The sequence below is a fragment of the Chiloscyllium plagiosum genome, unplaced genomic scaffold (assembly GCF_037043375.1).
Source record: "Chiloscyllium plagiosum isolate Xiang-an unplaced genomic scaffold, Cpla_swu_hap1 HiC_scaffold_21, whole genome shotgun sequence".
In the NCBI taxonomy this organism is placed as follows: domain Eukaryota; kingdom Metazoa; phylum Chordata; class Chondrichthyes; order Orectolobiformes; family Hemiscylliidae; genus Chiloscyllium; species Chiloscyllium plagiosum.
Genome location: NW_028270159.1, coordinates 10095713 through 10115664, shown reverse-complemented (window position 1 = coordinate 10115664; position 19952 = coordinate 10095713). Strand labels below are relative to the sequence as shown.

The window sequence follows — 19952 nt, the reverse complement described above, 5'->3', positions numbered from 1 at the left end:
GGGGTGTATTACTGTCCTGGGGTGTGTTACTGTACTGGGGTGTCGTATTGTCCCAGGGTGGGTTATTGTCCTGGGATGTGTTACTGTACTGGTGTGTGTTACTGTCCCCAGGGTGTGTTACTGTCCCGATGTGTTACTGTCCTGGTGTGTGTTACTGTACTGGTGTGTGTTACTGTCCTAGTGTGTGTTACTGTCCCCAGCATGTATTACTGTCCTGGGGTGTGTTACTGTCCTGGGGTGTATTACTGTCCCCAGGGTGTGTTACTGTCCTGGGGTGTGTTACTGTCCTGGGGTGTATTACTGTCCCCAGGGTGTGTTACTGTCCTGGGGTGTATTACTGTCCTGGGGTGTGTTACTGTACTGGGGTGTCGTACTGTCCCAGGGTGGGTTACTGTCCTGGGGTGTGTTACTGTACTGGTGTGTGTTACTGTCCCCAGGGTGTGTTACTGTCCCGGGGTGTGTTACTGTCCCGGGGTGTGTTACTGTCCCCGGGGTGTGTTACTGTCCCCCGGGGTGTGTTACTGTCCCGGGGTGTGTTACTGTCCCGGGGTGTGTTACTGTCCCGGGGTGTGTTACTGTACTGGTGTGTGTTACTGTCCCCAGGGTGTGTTACTGTCCCGGGGTGTGTTACTGTCCCGGGGTGTGTTACTGTACTGGTGTGTGTTACTGTCCCCAGGGTGTGTTACTGTCCCGGGGTGTGTTACTGTCCTGAGGGATGTTACTGTCCCCGGGGTGTGTTACTGTCCCGGGGTGAGTTACGGTCTCTGTGTGTGTTACTGTCCCCGGGGTGTGTTACTGTCCCCCGGGGTGTGTTTCTGTCCCCGGGGTGTGTTTCTGTCCTCGGGGTGTGTTACTGTCCTGAGGGATGTTACTGTCCCCCGGGTGTGTTACTGTCCTGGGGTGTGTTACTGTCCCCGGGGTGTGTTACTGTCCCCCGGGGTGTGTTACTGTCCCCGGGGTGTGTTACTGTCCCGGGGTGTGCTACTGTCCCCGGGTGTGTTACTGTCCCGGGGTGTGCTACTGTCCCCGGGTGTGTTTCTGTCCCCGGGTGTGTTACTGTCCCCCGGGGTGTGTTACTGTCCCGGGGTGTGTTACTGTCCCCCGGGTGTGTTACTGTCCCGGGGTGTGTTACTGTCCCCGGGTGTGTTACTGTCCCCCGGGTGTGTTACTGTCCCCCGGGGTGTGTTACTGTCCTGAGGGATGTTACTGTCCCCCGGGTGTGTTACTGTCCCCGGGGTGTGTTACTGTCCTGAGGGATGTTACTGTCCCCCGGGTGTGTTACTGTCCCCGGGGTGTGTTACTGTCCTGAGGGATGTTACTGTCCCCCGGGTGTGTTACTGTCCCCGGGGTGTGTTACTGTCCTGAGGGATGTTACTGTCCCCCGGGTGTGTTACTGTCCCCGGGGTGTGTTACTGTCCCGGGGTGTGTTATTGCCCTGGGGTGTGTTTTATCGTGCCGGTGTGTGTTTCTGTACCCGAGGTGCATTTCTGTCCAGAGGTGTGTTATTATCCTGGGTTGGTTATTGTCCCAGGGTATGTTTCTGTTCCGGGGTGTGTTTCTGTCCCGGGGTGTGTTTATGTCCCGGGGTCTGTTACTGTCCCGGGGATCTGTTACTGTCCCGTGGTGTGATATCATACAAGGCTGTGTTACTGTCCCCGAGGTGCGTTACTGTCCTTGGAGAGTGTTACTGTCCCGGGGTGTGTTACTATCCCGGTGTGTGTGACGGTCCCTGGGTATGTTTCTGTCCCGGTGTGTGTTTCTGTCCCGGGGGTCTGTTACTGTCCCGGGGTATGATATTATACCAGGCTATGTGACTGTCCCAGAGTGTGTGACTGTCCCTGGGGTGTGTTTCTTTCCCGGTGTGTGTTACTGCCCTGGGTTGGTTATTGTCCCAGTGTGCCGGTGTGTGTGACTGTCCCTGGGTATGTTTCTGTCCTGGTGTGTGTTTCTGTCCCGGGGTTTGTTTCTTTCCCGGGGTATAATATTATACCAGGGTGGGTGACTGTCCCCAGGGTGTGTTACTGTCCCAGGGCGTGTGACTGTCCCCGGGTTGTGTTTCTGTCCCGGGCTGCGTTACTGTCCCGGGTTGCTTTACTGTCTGGGTGTGTTTTATTGTGCTGGTGTGTGTTTTAGTCCCCGGGCTGCGTTACTGTCCCCGGGCTGCGTTACTGTCCCCCGGCTGCGTTACTGTCCCCGGGGTGTGTTTCTGTCCCAGGGTGTGTTTCTGTTCCAGTGCATGATAATGTCCCGGGTTACGTTACTGTCCCTGGGGTGTGTTACTGTCCCCAGGGTGTGTTACTGTCCCCAGGGTGTATTACTGTCCCCAGGATATGTTTCTGTCCCGGGGTACATTACTGTCCTGTGTGTTACTGTCCCGGACTGCGTTACTGTCCCCGGAGTGTGTGACTGTCCCTGGGGTGTGTTTCTGTCCCCAGGGTGTGTTTCTGTTCCGGTGCATGTTACTGTCCCGGGTTACGTTATTGTCCCCGTGTGTGTTACTGTCCCCGGGGTGTGTTACTGTCCCGGGGTATGTTACTGTCCCTGGGGTGTGTTACTGTCCCAGGGTGTGTTACTGTCCCCAGGATGTGTTTCTGTTCTGGGATGGGTTACTGTCCCGGTTTACGCTATTGACCCGGTGTGTGTTTCTGTCCCGGGCTGCGTTACTGTCCTGTGTGTTACTGTCCCGGGCTGCGTTACTGTCCCGGGCTGCGTTACTGTCCTGTGTGTGTTTCTGTCCCGGGCTGCGTTACTGTCCCGGGCAGTGTTACTGTCCCGGGGTGTGTTACTGTCCCGGGTTGCTTTACTGTCTGGGTGTGTTTTATTGTGCTGGTGTGTGTTTCAGTCCTGGGTTGCTTTACTGTCCCCGGGCTGCGTGACTGTCCCCGGGCTGCGTGACTGTCCCCGGGGTGTGTGACTGTCCCTGGGGTGTGTGACTGTCCCTGGGGTGTGTGACTGTCCCTGGGGTGTGTTTCTGTTCCGGTCCATGTTACTGTCCCGGGTTACGTTATTGTCCCCGGGGTGTGTTACTGTCCCCGGGGTGTGTTACTGTGCCAGGGTGTGTTACTGTCCCCGGGCTGCGTTACTGTCCCCGGGCTGCGTTACTGTCCCCGGGCTGCGTTACTGTCCCGGGCTGCGATACTGTCCCGGGCTGCGTTACTGTCCCGGGGTGTGTTACTGTCCCCGGGCTGCGTTACTGTCCCGGGGTGTGTTACTGTCCCGGGCTGCGATACTGTCCCGGGCTGCGTTACTGTCCCGGGGTGTGTTACTGTCCCAGGTTGCTTTACTGTCTGGGTGTGTTTTATTGTGCTGGTGTGTGTTTCAGTCCTGGGTTGCATTACTGTCCCCGGGGTGTGTTACTGTCCTGAGGGATGTTACTGTCCCCAGGGTGTGTTACTGTCCTGAGGGATGTTACTGTCCCTGGGGTGTGTTACTGTCCTCGGGGTGTGTTACTGTCCCCGAGGTGTGTTTCTGTCCTGGAGTGTGTTACTATCTCGGGGTGTGTTACTATCCTGGGTTGTGTACTGTCCCGGGGTGTGTTTCTGTCCCTGAGATGTGTTTCTGTCTTGGGTTGTGTACTGTCCCTGGGGTGTGTTTCTATCCTGGGGTGTGTTACTATCCTGGATTGTGTACTGTCCCCGGGATGTGTTTCTGTCCTCGAGGTGTGTTTCTGTTCTGGATTGTGTACTTTCCCTGGGTTGTGTACTGTCCCGGGATGTGTTTCTGTCCTCGAGGTGTGTTTCTGTTCTGGGTTGTGTACTTTCCCTGGGTTGTGTACTGTCCCTGGGGGGTGTTTCTGTCCTGGGGTGTGTTACTATCCTGGGTTGTGTACTGTCCTCGGGGTGCATTTCTGTCCTCGGGTGCGTTTCTGTCCCCGAGGTGTGTTTTTGTCCTGGGGTGTGTTACTATTTCGGGGTGTTTTTCTGTCCTGGGGTGTGTTACTATCTCGGGGTGTGTTTCTGTCCTGGGGTGTGTTACTATCCTGGGTTGTGTACTGTCCTCGGGGTGCATTTCTGTCCTCGGGTGCGTTTCTGTCCCCGAGGTGTGTTTTTGTCCTGGGGTGTGTTACTATCTCGGGGTGTGTTTCTGTCCTGGTATGTGCTACTGTCCTGGGTTGGTTATTGTCCCGGTGTGTGTGATTGTCCCTGGGTATGTTTCTGTCCCGGGGTGCATTACTGTCCCGGTGTGTGTTTCTGTCCTGGGGTGTGATATTATACCAGGCTGTGTTACTGCCCCCGGGGTGTGTTAGTGTCCCCGGGGTGTGTGTTACTGTCCTGGGGTGTGATATTATACCAGGCTGTGTTACTGCCCCCGGGGTGTGTTACTGTCCCCGGGGTGTGTGTTACTGTCCCAGGGGTGTGTGTTACTGTCCCGGGATGTGATATTATACCAGGCTGTGTTACTGTCCCCGGGATGTGATATTATACCATGCTGTGTTACTGTCCCCGGGGTGTGTGTTACTGTCCCAGGGGTGTGTGTTACTGTCCCAGGGGTGTGTGTTACTGTCCCGGGGTGTGATATTATACCATGCTGTGTTTCTGTTCCCGGCGTGTGTGTTACTGTCCACAGGGGGCTGTTACTGTCCAGAGGTGTGTTGTGTGTTACTGTCCTGGGTTGGTTATTGTCCCAGTGTGTGTGACTGTCCCTGGGTATGTTTCTGTCCCAGGGTCTGTTTCTGTCCTGGGGTCTGTTTCTATCCCCGGGTATGATATTATACCAGGGCGTGTGACTGTCCCAGGGCGTGTGACTGTCCCCAGGGTGCATTTCTGTCCCCGGGGTGCGTTTTTGTCCCTGAGGTCTGTTACTGTCCCCGGGGTTCTCTTACTGTCCCGGGGTGTGATAGTATACCGGGGTGCGTTACTGTCCCCCGGGTGCATTACTGTCCCCGGGGTGTGTTACTGTCCCAATGTGTGTTACTGTCCCAATGTGTGTTACTGTCCCCGGGGTGTGTTACTGTCCCGGGGTGTGTTACTGTCCCCCGGGTGCGTTACTGTCCCAGTGTGTGTTACTGTCCCAGTGTGTGTTACTGACCCCGGGGTGTGTTACTGTCCCAGTGTGTGTTACTGTCCCCCGGGTGTGTTACTGTCCCCCGGGTGCGTTACTGTCCCGGGGTGCGTTACTGTCCCCGGGGTGTGTTACTGTTCCCGAGTGTGTTACTGTCCCCGGGGTGTGTTACTGTCCCCGGGGTGTGTTACTGTCCCCCGGGTGTGTTACTGTCCCGAGGTGTGTTACTGTCCCCGGGGTGTGTTACTGTCCCGAGGTGTGTTACTGTCCCGGGGTGCGTTACTGTCCCCCGGGGCGTGTTACTGTCCCCCGGGGTGTGTTACTGTCCCGGGGTGCGTTATTGTCCCCCGGGGTGCGTTACTGTCCCCGGGGTGTGTTACTGTCCCCGGGGTGCGTTACTGTCCCCGGGGTGTGTTACTGTCCCCGAGTGTGTTACTGTCCCCGGGGTGTGTTACTGTCCCCGGGGTGTGTTACTGTCCCCCGGGTGTGTTACTGTCCCGAGGTGTGTTACTGTCCCCGGGGTGTGTTACTGTCCCGAGGTGTGTTACTGTCCCGAGGTGTGTTACTGTCCCGGGGTGTGTTACTGTCCCCCGGGTGTGTTACTGTCCCCCGGGTGTGTTACTGTCCCGGGGTGTGTTACTGTCCCGGGGTGCGTTACTGTCCCCCGGGGCGTGTTACTGTCCCCCGGGGTGTGTTACTGTCCCGGTGTGCGTTACTGTCCCGCGGTGTGTTACTGTCCCCGGGGTGTGTTACTGTCCCCCGGGGTGTGTTACTGTCCCGGTGTGCGTTACTGTCCCGAGGTGTGTTACTGTCCCCGGGGTGTGTTACTGTCCCCCGGGGTGTGTTACTGTCCCGAGGTGTGTTACTGTCCCCGGGGTGTGTTACTGTCCCCCGGGGTGTGTTACTGTCCCGGGGTGTGTTACTGTCCCCCGGGGTGTGTTACTGTCCCGGTGTGCGTTACTGTCCCGAGGTGTGTTACTGTCCCCGGGGTGTGTTACTGTCCCCCGGGGTGTGTTACTGTCCCGAGGTGTGTTACTGTCCCCGGGGTGTGTTACTGTCCCCCGGGGTGTGTTACTGTCCCGGGGTGTGTTACTGTCCCGGGTGTGTTACTGTCCCGAGGTGTGTTACTGTCCCCGGGGTGTGTTAATGTCCCCCGGGGTGTGTTACTGTCCCGGGGTGTGTTACTGTCCCCCGGGGTGTGTTACTGTCCCGGGGTGCGTTACTGTCCCCCGGGGTGTGTTACTGTCCCGGGGTGCGTTACTGTCCCCCGAGGTGTGTTACTGTCCCCCGGGGTGTGTTACTGTCCCCCGGGGTGTGTTACTGTCCCCGAGGTGTGTTACTGTCCCCGGGGTGCGTTACTGTCCCCGGGGTGTGTTACTGTCCCCCGGGGTGTGTTACTGTCCCCCGGGGTGTGTTACTATCCCCGGGGTGTGTTACTGTCCCCCGGGGTGTGTTACTGTCCCCCGGGGTGTGTTACTGTCCCCGGGGTGTGTTACTGTCCCGGGGTGTGTTACTGTCCCCGAGGTGTGTTACTGTCCCCGGGGTATGTTACTGTCCCGGGGTGTGTTACTGTCCCCGGGGTGTGTTACTGTCCCCCGAGGTGTGTTACTGTCCCCGAGGTGTGTTACTGTCCCCCGAGGTGTGTTACTGTCCCCCGGGGTGTGTTACTGTCCCCGGGGCGTGTTACTGTCCCCGGGGCGTGTTACTGTCCCCGAGGTGTGTTACTGTCCCCCGGGGTGTGTTACTGTCCCCCGGGGTGTGTTACTGTCCCCGAGGTGTGTTACTGTCCCGGGGTGTGTTACTGTCCCCCGGGGTGTGTTACTGTCCCCCGGGGTGTGTTACTGTCCCGGGGTGTGTTACTGTCCCCGAGGTGTGTTACTGTCCCCCGGGGTGTGTTACTGTCCCCCGGGTGTGTGTTACTGTCCCCCGGGGTGTGTTACTGTCCTGAGGGATGTTACTGTCCCGGGGTGTGTTACTGTCCCGGGGTGTGTTACTGTCCCCGAGGTGTGTTACTGTCCCCCGGGGTGTGTTACTGTCCCCCGGGGTGTGTTACTGTCCCGGGGTGTGTTACTGTCCCCCGGTGTGTTACTGTCCCAGTGTGTGTTACTGTCCCCGAGGTGTGTTACTGTTCCCAGGGTGTGTTACTGTCCCCCAGGGTGTGTTACTGTCCCCCGGGGTGTGTTACTGTCCCGGGTTGTGTTACTGTCCCGGGGTGTGTTACTGTCCCCCGGGTGTGTTACTGTCCCAGTGTGTGTTACTGTCCCCCGGGGTGTGTTACTGTCCCGGGGTGCGTTACTGTCCCCCGGGGTGTGTTACTGTCCCGGGGTGCGTTACTGTCCCCCGAGGTGTGTTACTGTCCCCCGGGGTGTGTTACTGTCCCCCGGGGTGTGTTACTGTCCCCGAGGTGTGTTACTGTCCCCGGGGTGCGTTACTGTCCCCGGGGTGTGTTACTGTCCCCCGGGGTGTGTTACTGTCCCCCGGGGTGTGTTACTATCCCCGGGGTGTGTTACTGTCCCCCGGGGTGTGTTACTGTCCCCCGGGGTGTGTTACTGTCCCCGGGGTGTGTTACTGTCCCGGGGTGTGTTACTGTCCCCGAGGTGTGTTACTGTCCCCGGGGTATGTTACTGTCCCGGGGTGTGTTACTGTCCCCGGGGTGTGTTACTGTCCCCCGAGGTGTGTTACTGTCCCCGAGGTGTGTTACTGTCCCCCGAGGTGTGTTACTGTCCCCCGGGGTGTGTTACTGTCCCCGGGGCGTGTTACTGTCCCCGGGGCGTGTTACTGTCCCCGAGGTGTGTTACTGTCCCCCGGGGTGTGTTACTGTCCCCCGGGGTGTGTTACTGTCCCCGAGGTGTGTTACTGTCCCGGGGTGTGTTACTGTCCCCCGGGGTGTGTTACTGTCCCCCGGGGTGTGTTACTGTCCCGGGGTGTGTTACTGTCCCCGAGGTGTGTTACTGTCCCCCGGGGTGTGTTACTGTCCCCCGGGTGTGTGTTACTGTCCCCCGGGGTGTGTTACTGTCCTGAGGGATGTTACTGTCCCGGGGTGTGTTACTGTCCCGGGGTGTGTTACTGTCCCCGAGGTGTGTTACTGTCCCCCGGGGTGTGTTACTGTCCCCCGGGGTGTGTTACTGTCCCGGGGTGTGTTACTGTCCCCCGGTGTGTTACTGTCCCAGTGTGTGTTACTGTCCCCGAGGTGTGTTACTGTTCCCAGGGTGTGTTACTGTCCCCCAGGGTGTGTTACTGTCCCCCGGGGTGTGTTACTGTCCCGGGTTGTGTTACTGTCCCGGGGTGTGTTACTGTCCCCCGGGTGTGTTACTGTCCCAGTGTGTGTTACTGTCCCCCGGGGTGTGTTACTGTCCCCCGGGGTGTGTTACTGTCCCCCGGGGTATGTTACTGTCCCGGGGTGTGTTACGGTCCCCCGGGGTGTGTTACTGTCCCGGGGTGTGTTACTGTCCCCCGGGGTGTGTTACTGTCCCCGGGGTGTGTTACTGTCCCCGGGGTGTGTTACTGTCCCCGGGTGTGTTACTGTCCCGGGGTGTGTTACTGTCCCCCGAGGTGTGTTACTGTCCCCGGGGTGTGTTACTGTCCCCGGGGTGTGTTACTGTCCCCGGGTGTGTTACTGTCCCCGGGGTGTGTTACTGTCCCCGGGGTGTGTTACTGTCCCCGGGTGTGTTACTGTCCCGGGGTGTGTTACTGTCCCCCGAGGTGTGTTACTGTCCCCGAGGTGTGTTACTGTCCCCGGGGTGTGTTACTGTCCCCCGGTGCGTTACTGTCCCCTGTGTGCATTACTGTCCCAGGGTGCGTTACTGTCCCCGGGGTGTGTTACTGTCTCCCGGGTGCGTTACTGTCCCCTGGGTGCATTACTGTCCCGGGGTGTGTTACTGTCCCCGGGGTGTGTTACTGTCCCCGGGTGTGTTACTGTCCCCGGGGTGTGTTACTGTCCCCGGGGTGCGTTACTGTCCCGAGGTGTGTTACTGTCCTCGGGGTGTGTTACTGTTCCCGGGTGTGTTACTGTCCCCGGGGTGTGTTACTGTCCCCGGGGTGTGTTACTGTCCCCAGTGTGTGTTACTGTCTCGGGGTGTGTTACTGTCCCTGAGGTGTGTTACTGTCCCAGGGTGTGTTACTGTCCCCCGGTGCGTTACTGTCCCCTGTGTGCATTACTGTCCCAGGGTGCGTTACTGTCCCCGGGGTGTGTTACTGTCTCCCGGGTGCGTTACTGTCCCCTGGGTGCATTACTGTCCCGGGGTGCGTTACTGTCCCGGGGTGCGTTACTGTCCCCGGGGTGTGTTACTGTCCCCGGGGTGTGTTACTGTCCCGAGGTGTGTTACTGTCCCCGGGGTGTGTTACTGTCCCCGGGGTGTGTTACTGTCCCAGTGTGTGTTACTGTCCCCCGGGTGTGTTACTGTCCCCGGGGTGTGTGTTACTGTCCCCCGGGTGCGTTACTGTCCCAGTGTGTGTTACTGTCCCCGGGGTGTGTTACTGTCCTCGGGGTGTGATATTATACCAGGACGCGTGACTGTCCCCGGGGTGTGTTAATGTCTTAGGCTGTGTTTCTATCCCTGGGGTGTGTTACTGTCCCCGGAGGTGTGTCACTGTCCCCGGGGGTGTGTCACTGTCCCCGGGGGTCTGTCACTGTCCCCGGGGGTCTGTCACTGTCCCCGGGGTCTGTCACTGTCCCCGGGCTGTGTTTCTGTCCCCGGGCTGTGTTTCTGTCCCCGGGCTGTGTTTCTGTCCCCGGGCTGTGTTTCTGACCTTGAGTCTGTTACTGTCCCCGGGGTGTGTCACTGTCCCGGGTATGATATTATACCAGGCTGTGTGACTGTCCCTGTGGTGTGTTATTGTCCCCAGGGGTCTGTTACTCTCCCTGGCTGTGTTGCTGTCCCCGGGCTGTGTTGCTGTCCCCGGGCTGTGTTGCTGTCCCCGGGCTGTATTTCTGTCCCGGGGTCTGTTACTGTCCTGGTATGTGATAGTATACCAGGCTGTGTTACTGTCCCCGGGGGTTTGTTACTGTCCCCGGGGTGTGTTTCTGTCCCCAGGATGTGTTTCTGCCCCCGGGGTGTGACTGTCCCTGGGGTTTGTTACTGTCCCCGGGGTGTGTGTTACTGTCCCCGGGGTGTGTTTCTGTCCCCGGGGTGTGTTTCTGCCCCCGGGGTGTGTTTCTGCCCCCGGGGTGTGTTTCTGCCCCCGGGGTGTGTTTCTGTCCCCGGGGTGTGACTGTCTCCGGGGTTTTTTACTGTCCCCGGGGTGTGTGTTACTGTCCCCGGGGTTTGTTACTGTCCCCAGGGTGTGTTTATGTCCCCGGGGTCTGTTACTCTCCTGGGGTGTGATATTATATCAGGCTGTGTTCCTGTCCCGCGGTGTGCGTTCCTGTCCCGGGGGTGCGTTCCTGTCCTGGGTGTGTGTTACTGTCCTGGGTTCTGTTACTGTCCCGGGGTATGGTACACCAGGCTGTGTAACTGTCCCCAGGGGTGTGTTCCTGTCCCCGGGTGAGCTTCCGTCCTGGGGTGTATTATTGTGCCGGTCTGTGGTTTACAGTGAGTGGTTCCATTGGCGCTTTCTCCTCTGAAGCAGACGTTTGAGAGGACACTTGTGCGCCCCTCACGGTTAATGCAAGCGCTATCAGCTGGGTTTCGAGTTAACATTTCCAATTTTTCCACACAATTTCATTGAATCGTTCACCCACCCCACACTTTTGCCATAAACAGACCCTGTCACACAGGCACCCACTCACACCCAGCCACACATTCACCAACCAGACACACTCCGACACAAGTATCTGTTGGTGGTGGAGGAGGGAGCGAATGTCAAAAGTGACAGATGTGTTGTAAAGTACTTGATGCGCTGGCCAAGAAAAGAGCGACCAAAAGTTAAAGTTTTCCAATACTGAGAAAAATTCCTGTCAGAGTTTTCTGACATTCTACAGGGAAATGTGATTAATCTGCAACAGGTATAGCATTGCACTAACACACCCAGTATCAGAATTAAGAGACATACATATGCAGAAAAGCACTCACATTCACAGAGACAGACACACACACATATTCTCTCTCTCACTCACACACAGACATACACAGACACGCGCACACAAACACATTCTCTCTCTCACACGCGCACACATACATACAGACGCGCGCACACACACATTCTCTCTTTCACGCACACACACGCGTGCACACACATACAAATACACACACATACATGCGCACAGACACGCACACTCACACAAATACGCACACACAGACGCGCACACAGAGAAATATACACACACAAATATACACACATAAATTTACGCGCACACAAATACACATGCATACGCACATACACATGCACACATACACACCCGTGCGCAAGCACACATACACACACGTGCGCGCACTCACACATGCACGCACACAGACACACACGCACATGCGCACACACGTACACACAAATACACACTCAGGCACGCACACCACACAGGCACACTCACACAGGCACACCCACACAAATACACACACAGGCACATACATACATGCACATATGCGCACGCACATACACGCAGATACATGTACGCACACACGCACATGCATTCACACATACACGCACACATACGCATGCACACATACACATGCGCACGCACACACACATAGATACGCACACCACACAGGCACATACACACAAGCACATACACACACGCACATACACACACGCACATACACGCGCTCACACACATACACACACATGCATGCACACATATGCACATGCACAAATATGCACACGCATACACGCACGCACACATACACATACCCGCACGCACACATACACACACCCGCACGCACACATACACACAAAAGCATGCACACATGCGCACGCACATACAGACACATGCAAATACACACAGACACGCACACCACACAGACACACACAAATACACATGCACGCACACACACATGCACATGCACACATGCACACACGCACACAAGTGCATGCACACACACAAATACACACATGCACACACAAATGCACACAAATACACACACAGACACACACCTGCACAAATACACGCACACACAAATACACACGCGCACACACTGACACACAGATGCACACAGACACACACAAATACACACGCACCCACACACATGTGCGCGCACACAGATACACACACATGTGCGCACTCAAACACACACAAACATATATATACACACATACGCATATATACACACACACACACACACACATATATATATACACACATGCACACAGATACACACACATATACATTCCTTGTCTATACCTAATTACCACTGAGAGATGAGCCACCCTCCTGTACCGCTGCAGTCCCCAATGCGGTATGTATCTCCGCAGCGCCATATGTATCTCCGCAGCGCCGACGGTATCTCCGCAGCGCCATAGGTATCGCAGCAGTGCCATAGTTAGGTCTGCAGCACCATTACAGAGTGAGGGGCAGGAGTTTGACCTAGCAGTACTGAAACAACAATGATATATTTCCAAATCCGGACAGTTTGTGGGTTGGAAGGGAACTTGGTGGTGGTCCCATGCATCTGTTTGTCCTTATCGTTCTAGGTGCTAGTGGTCACAAGTTTTGGAAGCCTCTGTTGAAGGAACATTGATGAGTTACTTCAATGCATCTTGTAGCTGGAGCACACACTGTTACTACTAAGCATCTGTTGGTGGTGGAGGATGGAGTGAATGTTGAAAGTGACGGATGTGTTGTAAAGTACTTGATGCACTGGCCAAGAAAAGAGCGACCAAAAGTTAAAGCTTTTCCAATACTGAGAAAAATTCCTGTTAGATTTTTCAACAGGGAAATGTGATTAATCTGCAACAGGTATAGCATTGCACTAACACACCCAGTGTCAGAATTAAACCACACAGCTTCCAACAATTCTCGGCCTCTGCTAAATCCCTCAGAGAGGCACAAACCAAATCTTCTCTAAATAATACAAAACGGGAGTCTCTAACTTCTTCATTTCAAAGCAATCTCAGCCAACCAAAATCAACAAACACAAGGGGGCCTCTGCCAACTGTGAGTGACACACTCGCTGGCTCTATTCAACCCAGTGCGCACTGCTACCTGGAGAGATCTATAACTACAAACAGTGATGGTAAACCCCAGGGATTCATAACCTTATACTTTCCGAATGATTCAACAGAAACAAAGAATTGCACAGAGATGATTACTTGGTTATTACACTGTCCACATGTGTGTACACAACTCATTAACAAATACCGGGTAATGGTTTTACCATCCAAACTGCAGGCTCCCAGAATTCCATGTCGCTGAAGAAAGCCATGCAGCCCAATGTGCTTGTGACAGCTCTTCAAATGATCATCATTACCTAGTGCCAATTTCCTGTATTTTCCCTCTGTACCTTGGCACTTTATTTTTATCTAAATAACCATCCATTGCCCCTCCTGAGTACCTCGATTGAACCTGCATCCACTATATTTCGAGGTAGCGTATTGCACACCCTCACCACTCACCGAGTGACAAAGGTTTTATTTGCATTACATTTGCTCATTTTGGAAATTACTTCAAACCTGTGGTCTCTGGTTCCTGATCCTTTTACAAGAGAGGACAGTTTCTCCCTATCAAACTGATCGTGCACAGTCCTGGTTTTGACAGTCTCTGTCAGATCTTCTCTCAGCTTCATCTCTCCAAGGAGAACAGACTCACCTTCTTCAAAAGCAGAAATTACTGGAAAAGCTCAGCAGGTCTGGCAGTGTCTGTGGACTGAAATCAGAGTTAACTTTTTGTGTTGCGCGACCCTCAGAACTCAGCCTCTGCAATCTGTACTCATCACTGAAGTTTCTCATCCCTGGAATCATTCTTGTAAATTGCTTCTGTACACTCTCCATCTTTCATATAATGTGGTGCACAGAACTGTAGACAATAGTCTAGCAAGTGTCTTATACACATTCATTAAAACCTCCCTGATTTTGTATTCTATGCCCTGTTATCAAAGCTGAGGACAATGTATTAATTTTATTAATATAGCTTTATTAACTTGTCTCTACCTGTCTTGCTACCTTCAATATCTGTGCGCATATTTCCCCTCTGCTCCTGCACTACCTTTAGAATTGGAATCTCCTCTTTTATCTTGACTTTCCATGTCCTTCCAACCAAAATGCAGCATCTCACTCTTCTCTGTATCTGCCATCTATCTGCCCACTCCACCAGTATAATAACTCACACCTCTCTTTTATTTCCAGTACAACAGTTACTCTGTACTTATCCTCTACATTTACACTATACGAAGTGTGTGTTAAACACAATATTTGGGAGTAAAGTGAGGGAGTAAAGTTTGTAGGATCTCACCCATCCCACCCGGAAATAGGACATTGATGCAGGTATAATTATAACATTTAAAAATTATTTGGACAGTTGTATGAATAGGAAAGGTTTAGAGGGATATGGACCAAATGCAGGCCAGTGGGACTAGTTTAGTTTGGGAAACTTGGTTAGCATGGACGAGTTGGACTAAAGCGTCTGTTTTCCTGCTGTGTATCATATAACTCTATGAATTAACACAATGTTGCAGCTTAGAAGTCTGCTGAACAACCAGCTCCCAACACAAATATATCAGCTGTAGAATTTATCCCACAGGCTGTTCCTGACGTTACAGTATTCACCGCTGTACTGTAATTCACAATCCGGGTCCCTGTCATTTCTGAATCATGAGCATCAATTGGGTACAATATAAAATCAGTTTTAGCAAACACTATAACTTCAAAATGGATATTTGCAAAAAAGAGATACACCAAATTACTTTTATTTACAATTTGTTGGAATTTTATCTCTGCGATCGCAGTATGCAGTTTATTTTGCACAGTGCATTACACTTTGGTCACCAATCCAAAATGAATTCATTCATCCCAGCATCCAATGGGGAGAAAGCAAATTAATGTTCCAGTTTAGATGTTTTTCTCTCCATGGATGCCTCCTATCCTGCTGTCATCTCCAGCATGTTTTTTTTTTGGTACAGATTCCAGAATTTGGTACAGTTACAGTATTTAAAAGGTATCTGGATGGGTACATAAACAGGAAGGGTTTAGAGGGATATGAGTCTAGATAGGAGTGTTGCTGGAAAAGCACAGCAGGTCAGGCAGCATCCGAGGAGCAGGAAAATCGACGTTTCTAGCCGGAGCCTTTCATCAGGCTTTTCCCTGAAACATCGATTCTCCAGCTTCTCCGATGCTGTCTGACCTGCTGTGCTTTCCCAGCATCACTCTAACATTGGCTGTAATCTCCAGCATCTGCAGTCCCCACTTCCGCCTTTTAGAGGGATATGGGCCAAGTGCTGGCAAATGGCACCCGGTTAATCTGGTCGGCATGGCCGAAGGGTCTGTTTCTGTGCTGTACATCTCTATGATTCTAATCTGCAGTAATTAGCTCCGACAATAAATTGATCCCAGTTGAATGTAACTGATTGCAATCTCTGAAGTCTGGTTTGCTCTTTGCAGTGTGCTGCACGGTGACACGGTTGCTTCATTTAGCTCCCCCCCCCCCCCCCCCATTCATTAAAACTGCAATTTGGCAAATCTGCAAAACGTTTTGCCAGCGCGGGCCTGGGTTCTCTGTGTGTGTCAGATTGCAAACTGCATTCCGCGTCATGAGGCGGCAGCAGAGAGTGAATATTCTCTCACTCCCCTCCAACAAGAAGATAGAGACAGAGAGAGAAAAAACCCTCCCTGCGCTGGCTTTGCGGGGCTGTTTGAGGCGTTGCACTTGGGCCGGGAGATGTGGACAGTCTCGGGGGTAGGAGGACCGGCCTTGAGCTCTGCAGGAGTCAGGTTGCTGGAGAGATCCTGAACCCACCTCCTCCCAATGCCTCTCCTCTGGGACTCGGAGTTTTCTGAAGTTTCCTTTTTCCTCTCTCCGCCCGCCTTACTCCCTCTCTCAGTCTCAGGGTTTGTTTCTGAGCACACACACATGTGTGTGTAAGGGACCTGCAGCATTGCTGAAGCCTCTCCCCACCGCTGCTTCACTTCAATGGGATTGACAGAGCGAGCGCTTGCTGAGTCCGCTCCCTGTTCAGGAGACCAGGCAGCCGCACAGTGGGTCAGTCATCTCCCCCCCACGCCGCCTGCTTTCAGCTCTCCACGTTTCCAGCCTGCGGATGGAGTGAAGGGGCCAGATGCCTCTTGTCTCTTCTCCCCAATGGGACTCCGGAACAAAATGAAGTAACGGAATGGAGACGGCAGCCGGACTGGACACCAACAGCAAGGCTGCTGCTGCCTTTGGGGGGTGAGTCTCCAAATAGCACAGACACACAGATAGAGACACACACATATACACTGACAGAGACACACAGGCACACACAGATATACACACAGAGACACACTGACACAGACAGAGAGGCACACAGATTGACAGACAGAGACACACACTGACAGAGACACACAGGCACACACACTGACACACACAGAGACACACTCACAGACACACTCACAGACACATACAGAGACACACAGGCACACACAGATATACACACAGAGACACACTGACACAGACAGAGAGGCACACACAGATTGACAGACAGAGACACACACTGACAGAGAGACACACAGGCACACACACTCACAGACACACACAGACACAGAGACACGCACAGTCAGTCATACACACAAACACACAGAACTTTTTACTGCAACTTTTTGATCAGTTCCCACTCTGCCCAGGACAGGACAATGTTAGAGAGATATTCTGGGGAAGGTGTGTGTGGGAGGGGGGGGGGGGGGGGGGGGGGGGGGGGTTGAATGGTAAGGTCCACCCCTTTGGATAACTCCAGGGAAATGGGGGGGGGGGGGGGATATCGAACCCTACAAAGCCCCCAGTACTTGCTGTGACCTCCCGTTTAGACGGAACCGCTGTGTTATCTTTAAAATAAAAGCACGTTTGAAAGCTCGCCTCCTTTCAGATCTGAAGACTTCAAAGGCACTGTCGAGAAGGTGAAAAGTGCAAACCGAGCGAGGGGATTCCATCCTGGGGTGTTTTATTTTCCATGTGTTTGCTGCTCAGAGGCATGTGGGAATCAGGTGGAGATTTGTGTAAAACCCATCTTCCTATTTCCTCAGAAAGCTGACAGTTTTCACATCTGCCGGTTGCAAAGTTAGGGGACTGCTGCAAAGCTAGTGTGTGTGCGCGCTTTAAAAAAATAACTTTAACACATCTGCCCCCCCCCCCCCCCCCTCCTCCGTGCTAGGGTTAGAAATGACAATTGAGAAACACACTCGCCTTTCAACGACCCAGACATTTGTTTTAAGTATTCCTGAAAAACTCTGATAAAGAAAGATAACATTTAACTTTAACTTTTAGTGCTCTTGAGAGCGCAGGACTGTTATTTTCAAAAGCTCGGATGTGAAGCCTTTGTAATGGGCTGCTGTGTTCTTTATTTGAGAAGATCCAGTGCTCTGAATTTGCCCGGATTTTCAGTCCTCTCTCTTCGTTTGGAGAGAGAGAGAGGGGGAGGTCAGTCATTTGGAGACGGTGCCTGGGCTCCCCTCGATGTCCAGGACTGTTCTCGGCAACATTTCCAAACTCTCCGAGAGAAAGCCTTGTTTTCTGCTCTTCCCGGTTTTCCCAGACAGCAGTAATTTCCGCACCCTCACTCTGCTGCAGCAGAAGCAGGCAGGCAGCTGCTTACCGTTCTGAATCGTTTGCAGAGCCCGGTGTGTGCCCAGAATCGGGAGTAACTTCAGGTGAGAGATAGAGAGAGAGTTGCTGGGAGCAGTTCGCTTGAGCTTCCTTCCCTGTCTGTAAAAAAACTCCCGGGAGAGTTGAGCAAAAAGAATTGAGTCTACTCTGGCCGCTGTGAACTTGGTTCCCCCTCCCACCCCTGAAAGCTTCTCCTCATTGACATGAATGCTCTCTATGTTACTTTTTAAGATTTATTTACCCTAATTTCAGTTAGTTCGGAATCGGTGTCGTGTTTCATTGAGAACCAATATCCCAATAAAAAAGCTGACCTAACTGCAGGGCAGTATCACAGCTCCCTACCCCAGCAATAACACAAACACCTTCTTTCATTCTGTTTACACTGAAAATGGTCCGTGCTTATTTATTTGACCAGATTTGACCTGAAATTGTCGTTATATTAAATAGTGTTTTTGCAGCTGCCATGTTAACATTGAGTAATTTGAAAAGCAGAGTGTACATTGAAAGTTTTTCAAAAGTTTTCATTTGAATGTTCATAAGGGCTAATTGATGCTGAATAATTATGCAAGAAAGTTTAGGCCTTCAGTATTGGGGATCGGTAACCAGCTTTTTGGATTAAAATATATAAAAGCAACCTCGGCGATACAATCTGTGATGTGTTACGTTCAGTTAGAGAAGACCTCAGAAGCAAACAATGACTTGAATCCACAGAGGTCTCTGTATTGTACTACTGGATCGCAGCCAGTCTGTAGTTAGCATTGTGAATGTTTCCACGGAGTGGAGACTGTGACTCAAATCTACAGCGGTTTCTCCCAGCCCTGCACTGCTTCACTTCTCCTGACAGTCCGAGCCACTTTTATACAGAACTCTGTGAGAAAGAAGACTTTAGGGGTCATCTTCCCCAGTGGAAACAATTCTAGTTTACCATGTTCTGCAGTCTGAGAAAAGCCGCTAATAATATCATGTGCTTCCGCAGATTTGCAAAATTGTTTTAACCCTGTACCAACGCTACAGTAATTACAGCAAAAGCTGATACAAAGATATCAATTAAAAGCCGAGGCAGTCTATTCCCTCTTGAACTAGTTTTGCCATTTAGTAAGACCACGTTCATCTATTTGCACTTCAAATACTAACCCCCAGCCATGACCTCCTGATAACAAGAATGTAACAAGATGTGACTTCCTGAGCTTTCTATTCTCAAAGAAGTAAAGTTTGTGTTTTGCAATGCAACTTTTGGAATGAGCTGCCAGAGGAAGTGGTGGAGGCTGGTACAATTACAACATTTAAAAGGCATCTGGATGGGGACATCTGAATAGGAAGGGTTTAGTGAGAGATATCTGGTTGGCGTGGATGAGTTGGACCAAAAAGGTCTGTTTCTGTGCTGTCTAAATAGATGACTATTTGCCACATGGTTGTGGGGGAGAAGAATTGAAAACTGTAGGTTAGATTTTCAGCTTATTCATCATCTTTGAGCAGGAAGTTGAGACGGCAAAAATAGTTGTCAGTTTTGCGATTTTGTTTGGTTTGCTCTGGCAGTTTTCAGGATGATCAGATCAGTTAGATGAGTGCCTCATCATTTTACAAGTACTGTTTGTTTATGCCGAGCCAGATGAACACAATTTTCCTTCATGATATAAATTTGAATGTGAATTACATAAAAAAATGTTTTAGCTGGCAAAATGTAAATACTTTAGTAGCTAAAATTACTTGCTTTATTGATTGTTGCTCTACCAAAGTTACTGTGACTACACCCATAAAGCAGTGAAAGCAGGATAACTTTGTGGGCTTACCCTTTATTTTTCTAAGAAAGACTAGAGAATTACTCTCGTAATATTTAACATGTTATGTAGTCAGAAATATTATTGGAATAAACAAACTGGAGAACTGCGGATGCTGGAGATCTAAAATGAATAGAAGCAGAAATTGCTGGGTAAACTCAGCAGGTCTGGCAGCACCTGTGGAGACAGAGTTAATGTTTCGAGTCTAGCGAGACTTCAGAATTATTATCGGAATTTTCAATTCAGTATTGTCAGATTGGTGATGGAGCATGTGTTGCTAAAAGTTCTATTGTTTGTGTGGAGATGGAATTAAGTTGTTGTTTCCCTCTGTGATATCTGAGCTTTGGTTTGGATGTTGGCTTGCTTTTCTCTGCAGGATCTCCTCCTGTAGCTTCCTGCATTCCCCCCCACGTAGGTTTTGTGACCGAGATGCCAGGGTAATAGCCAGCTGAAGTCTGCCAGGGCTGCTCTCCGGCAGCCACCAGGAGGTGCCTTAGCATTTCTCCCAGATGGTC

The 19952-nt window shown here is 52.3% G+C and overlaps 1 protein-coding gene across 4 annotated transcripts in view; it reads left to right on the top strand.

Annotated features, from left to right (window-relative positions):
• The window catches only part of col27a1b (collagen, type XXVII, alpha 1b), a 707279-nt gene that overhangs the window by 79760 nt on the left and 607567 nt on the right, over nt 1–19952 (top strand). The window contains exon 1 of one of the 4 annotated variants that reach the window (XM_087998236.1): nt 15488–16249. The exons of 2 other annotated variants lie outside the window; for them this stretch is intronic. In XM_087998236.1, the coding sequence (XP_087854362.1) occupies nt 16194–16249 (56 nt within the window). In that variant the 5' untranslated portion in view covers nt 15488–16193. Of the gene's footprint in view, nt 1–15487; nt 16250–17512; nt 17704–19952 lie in introns of those variants that run through there. One more of the 4 variants, XM_087998239.1, reaches the window with a different exon arrangement.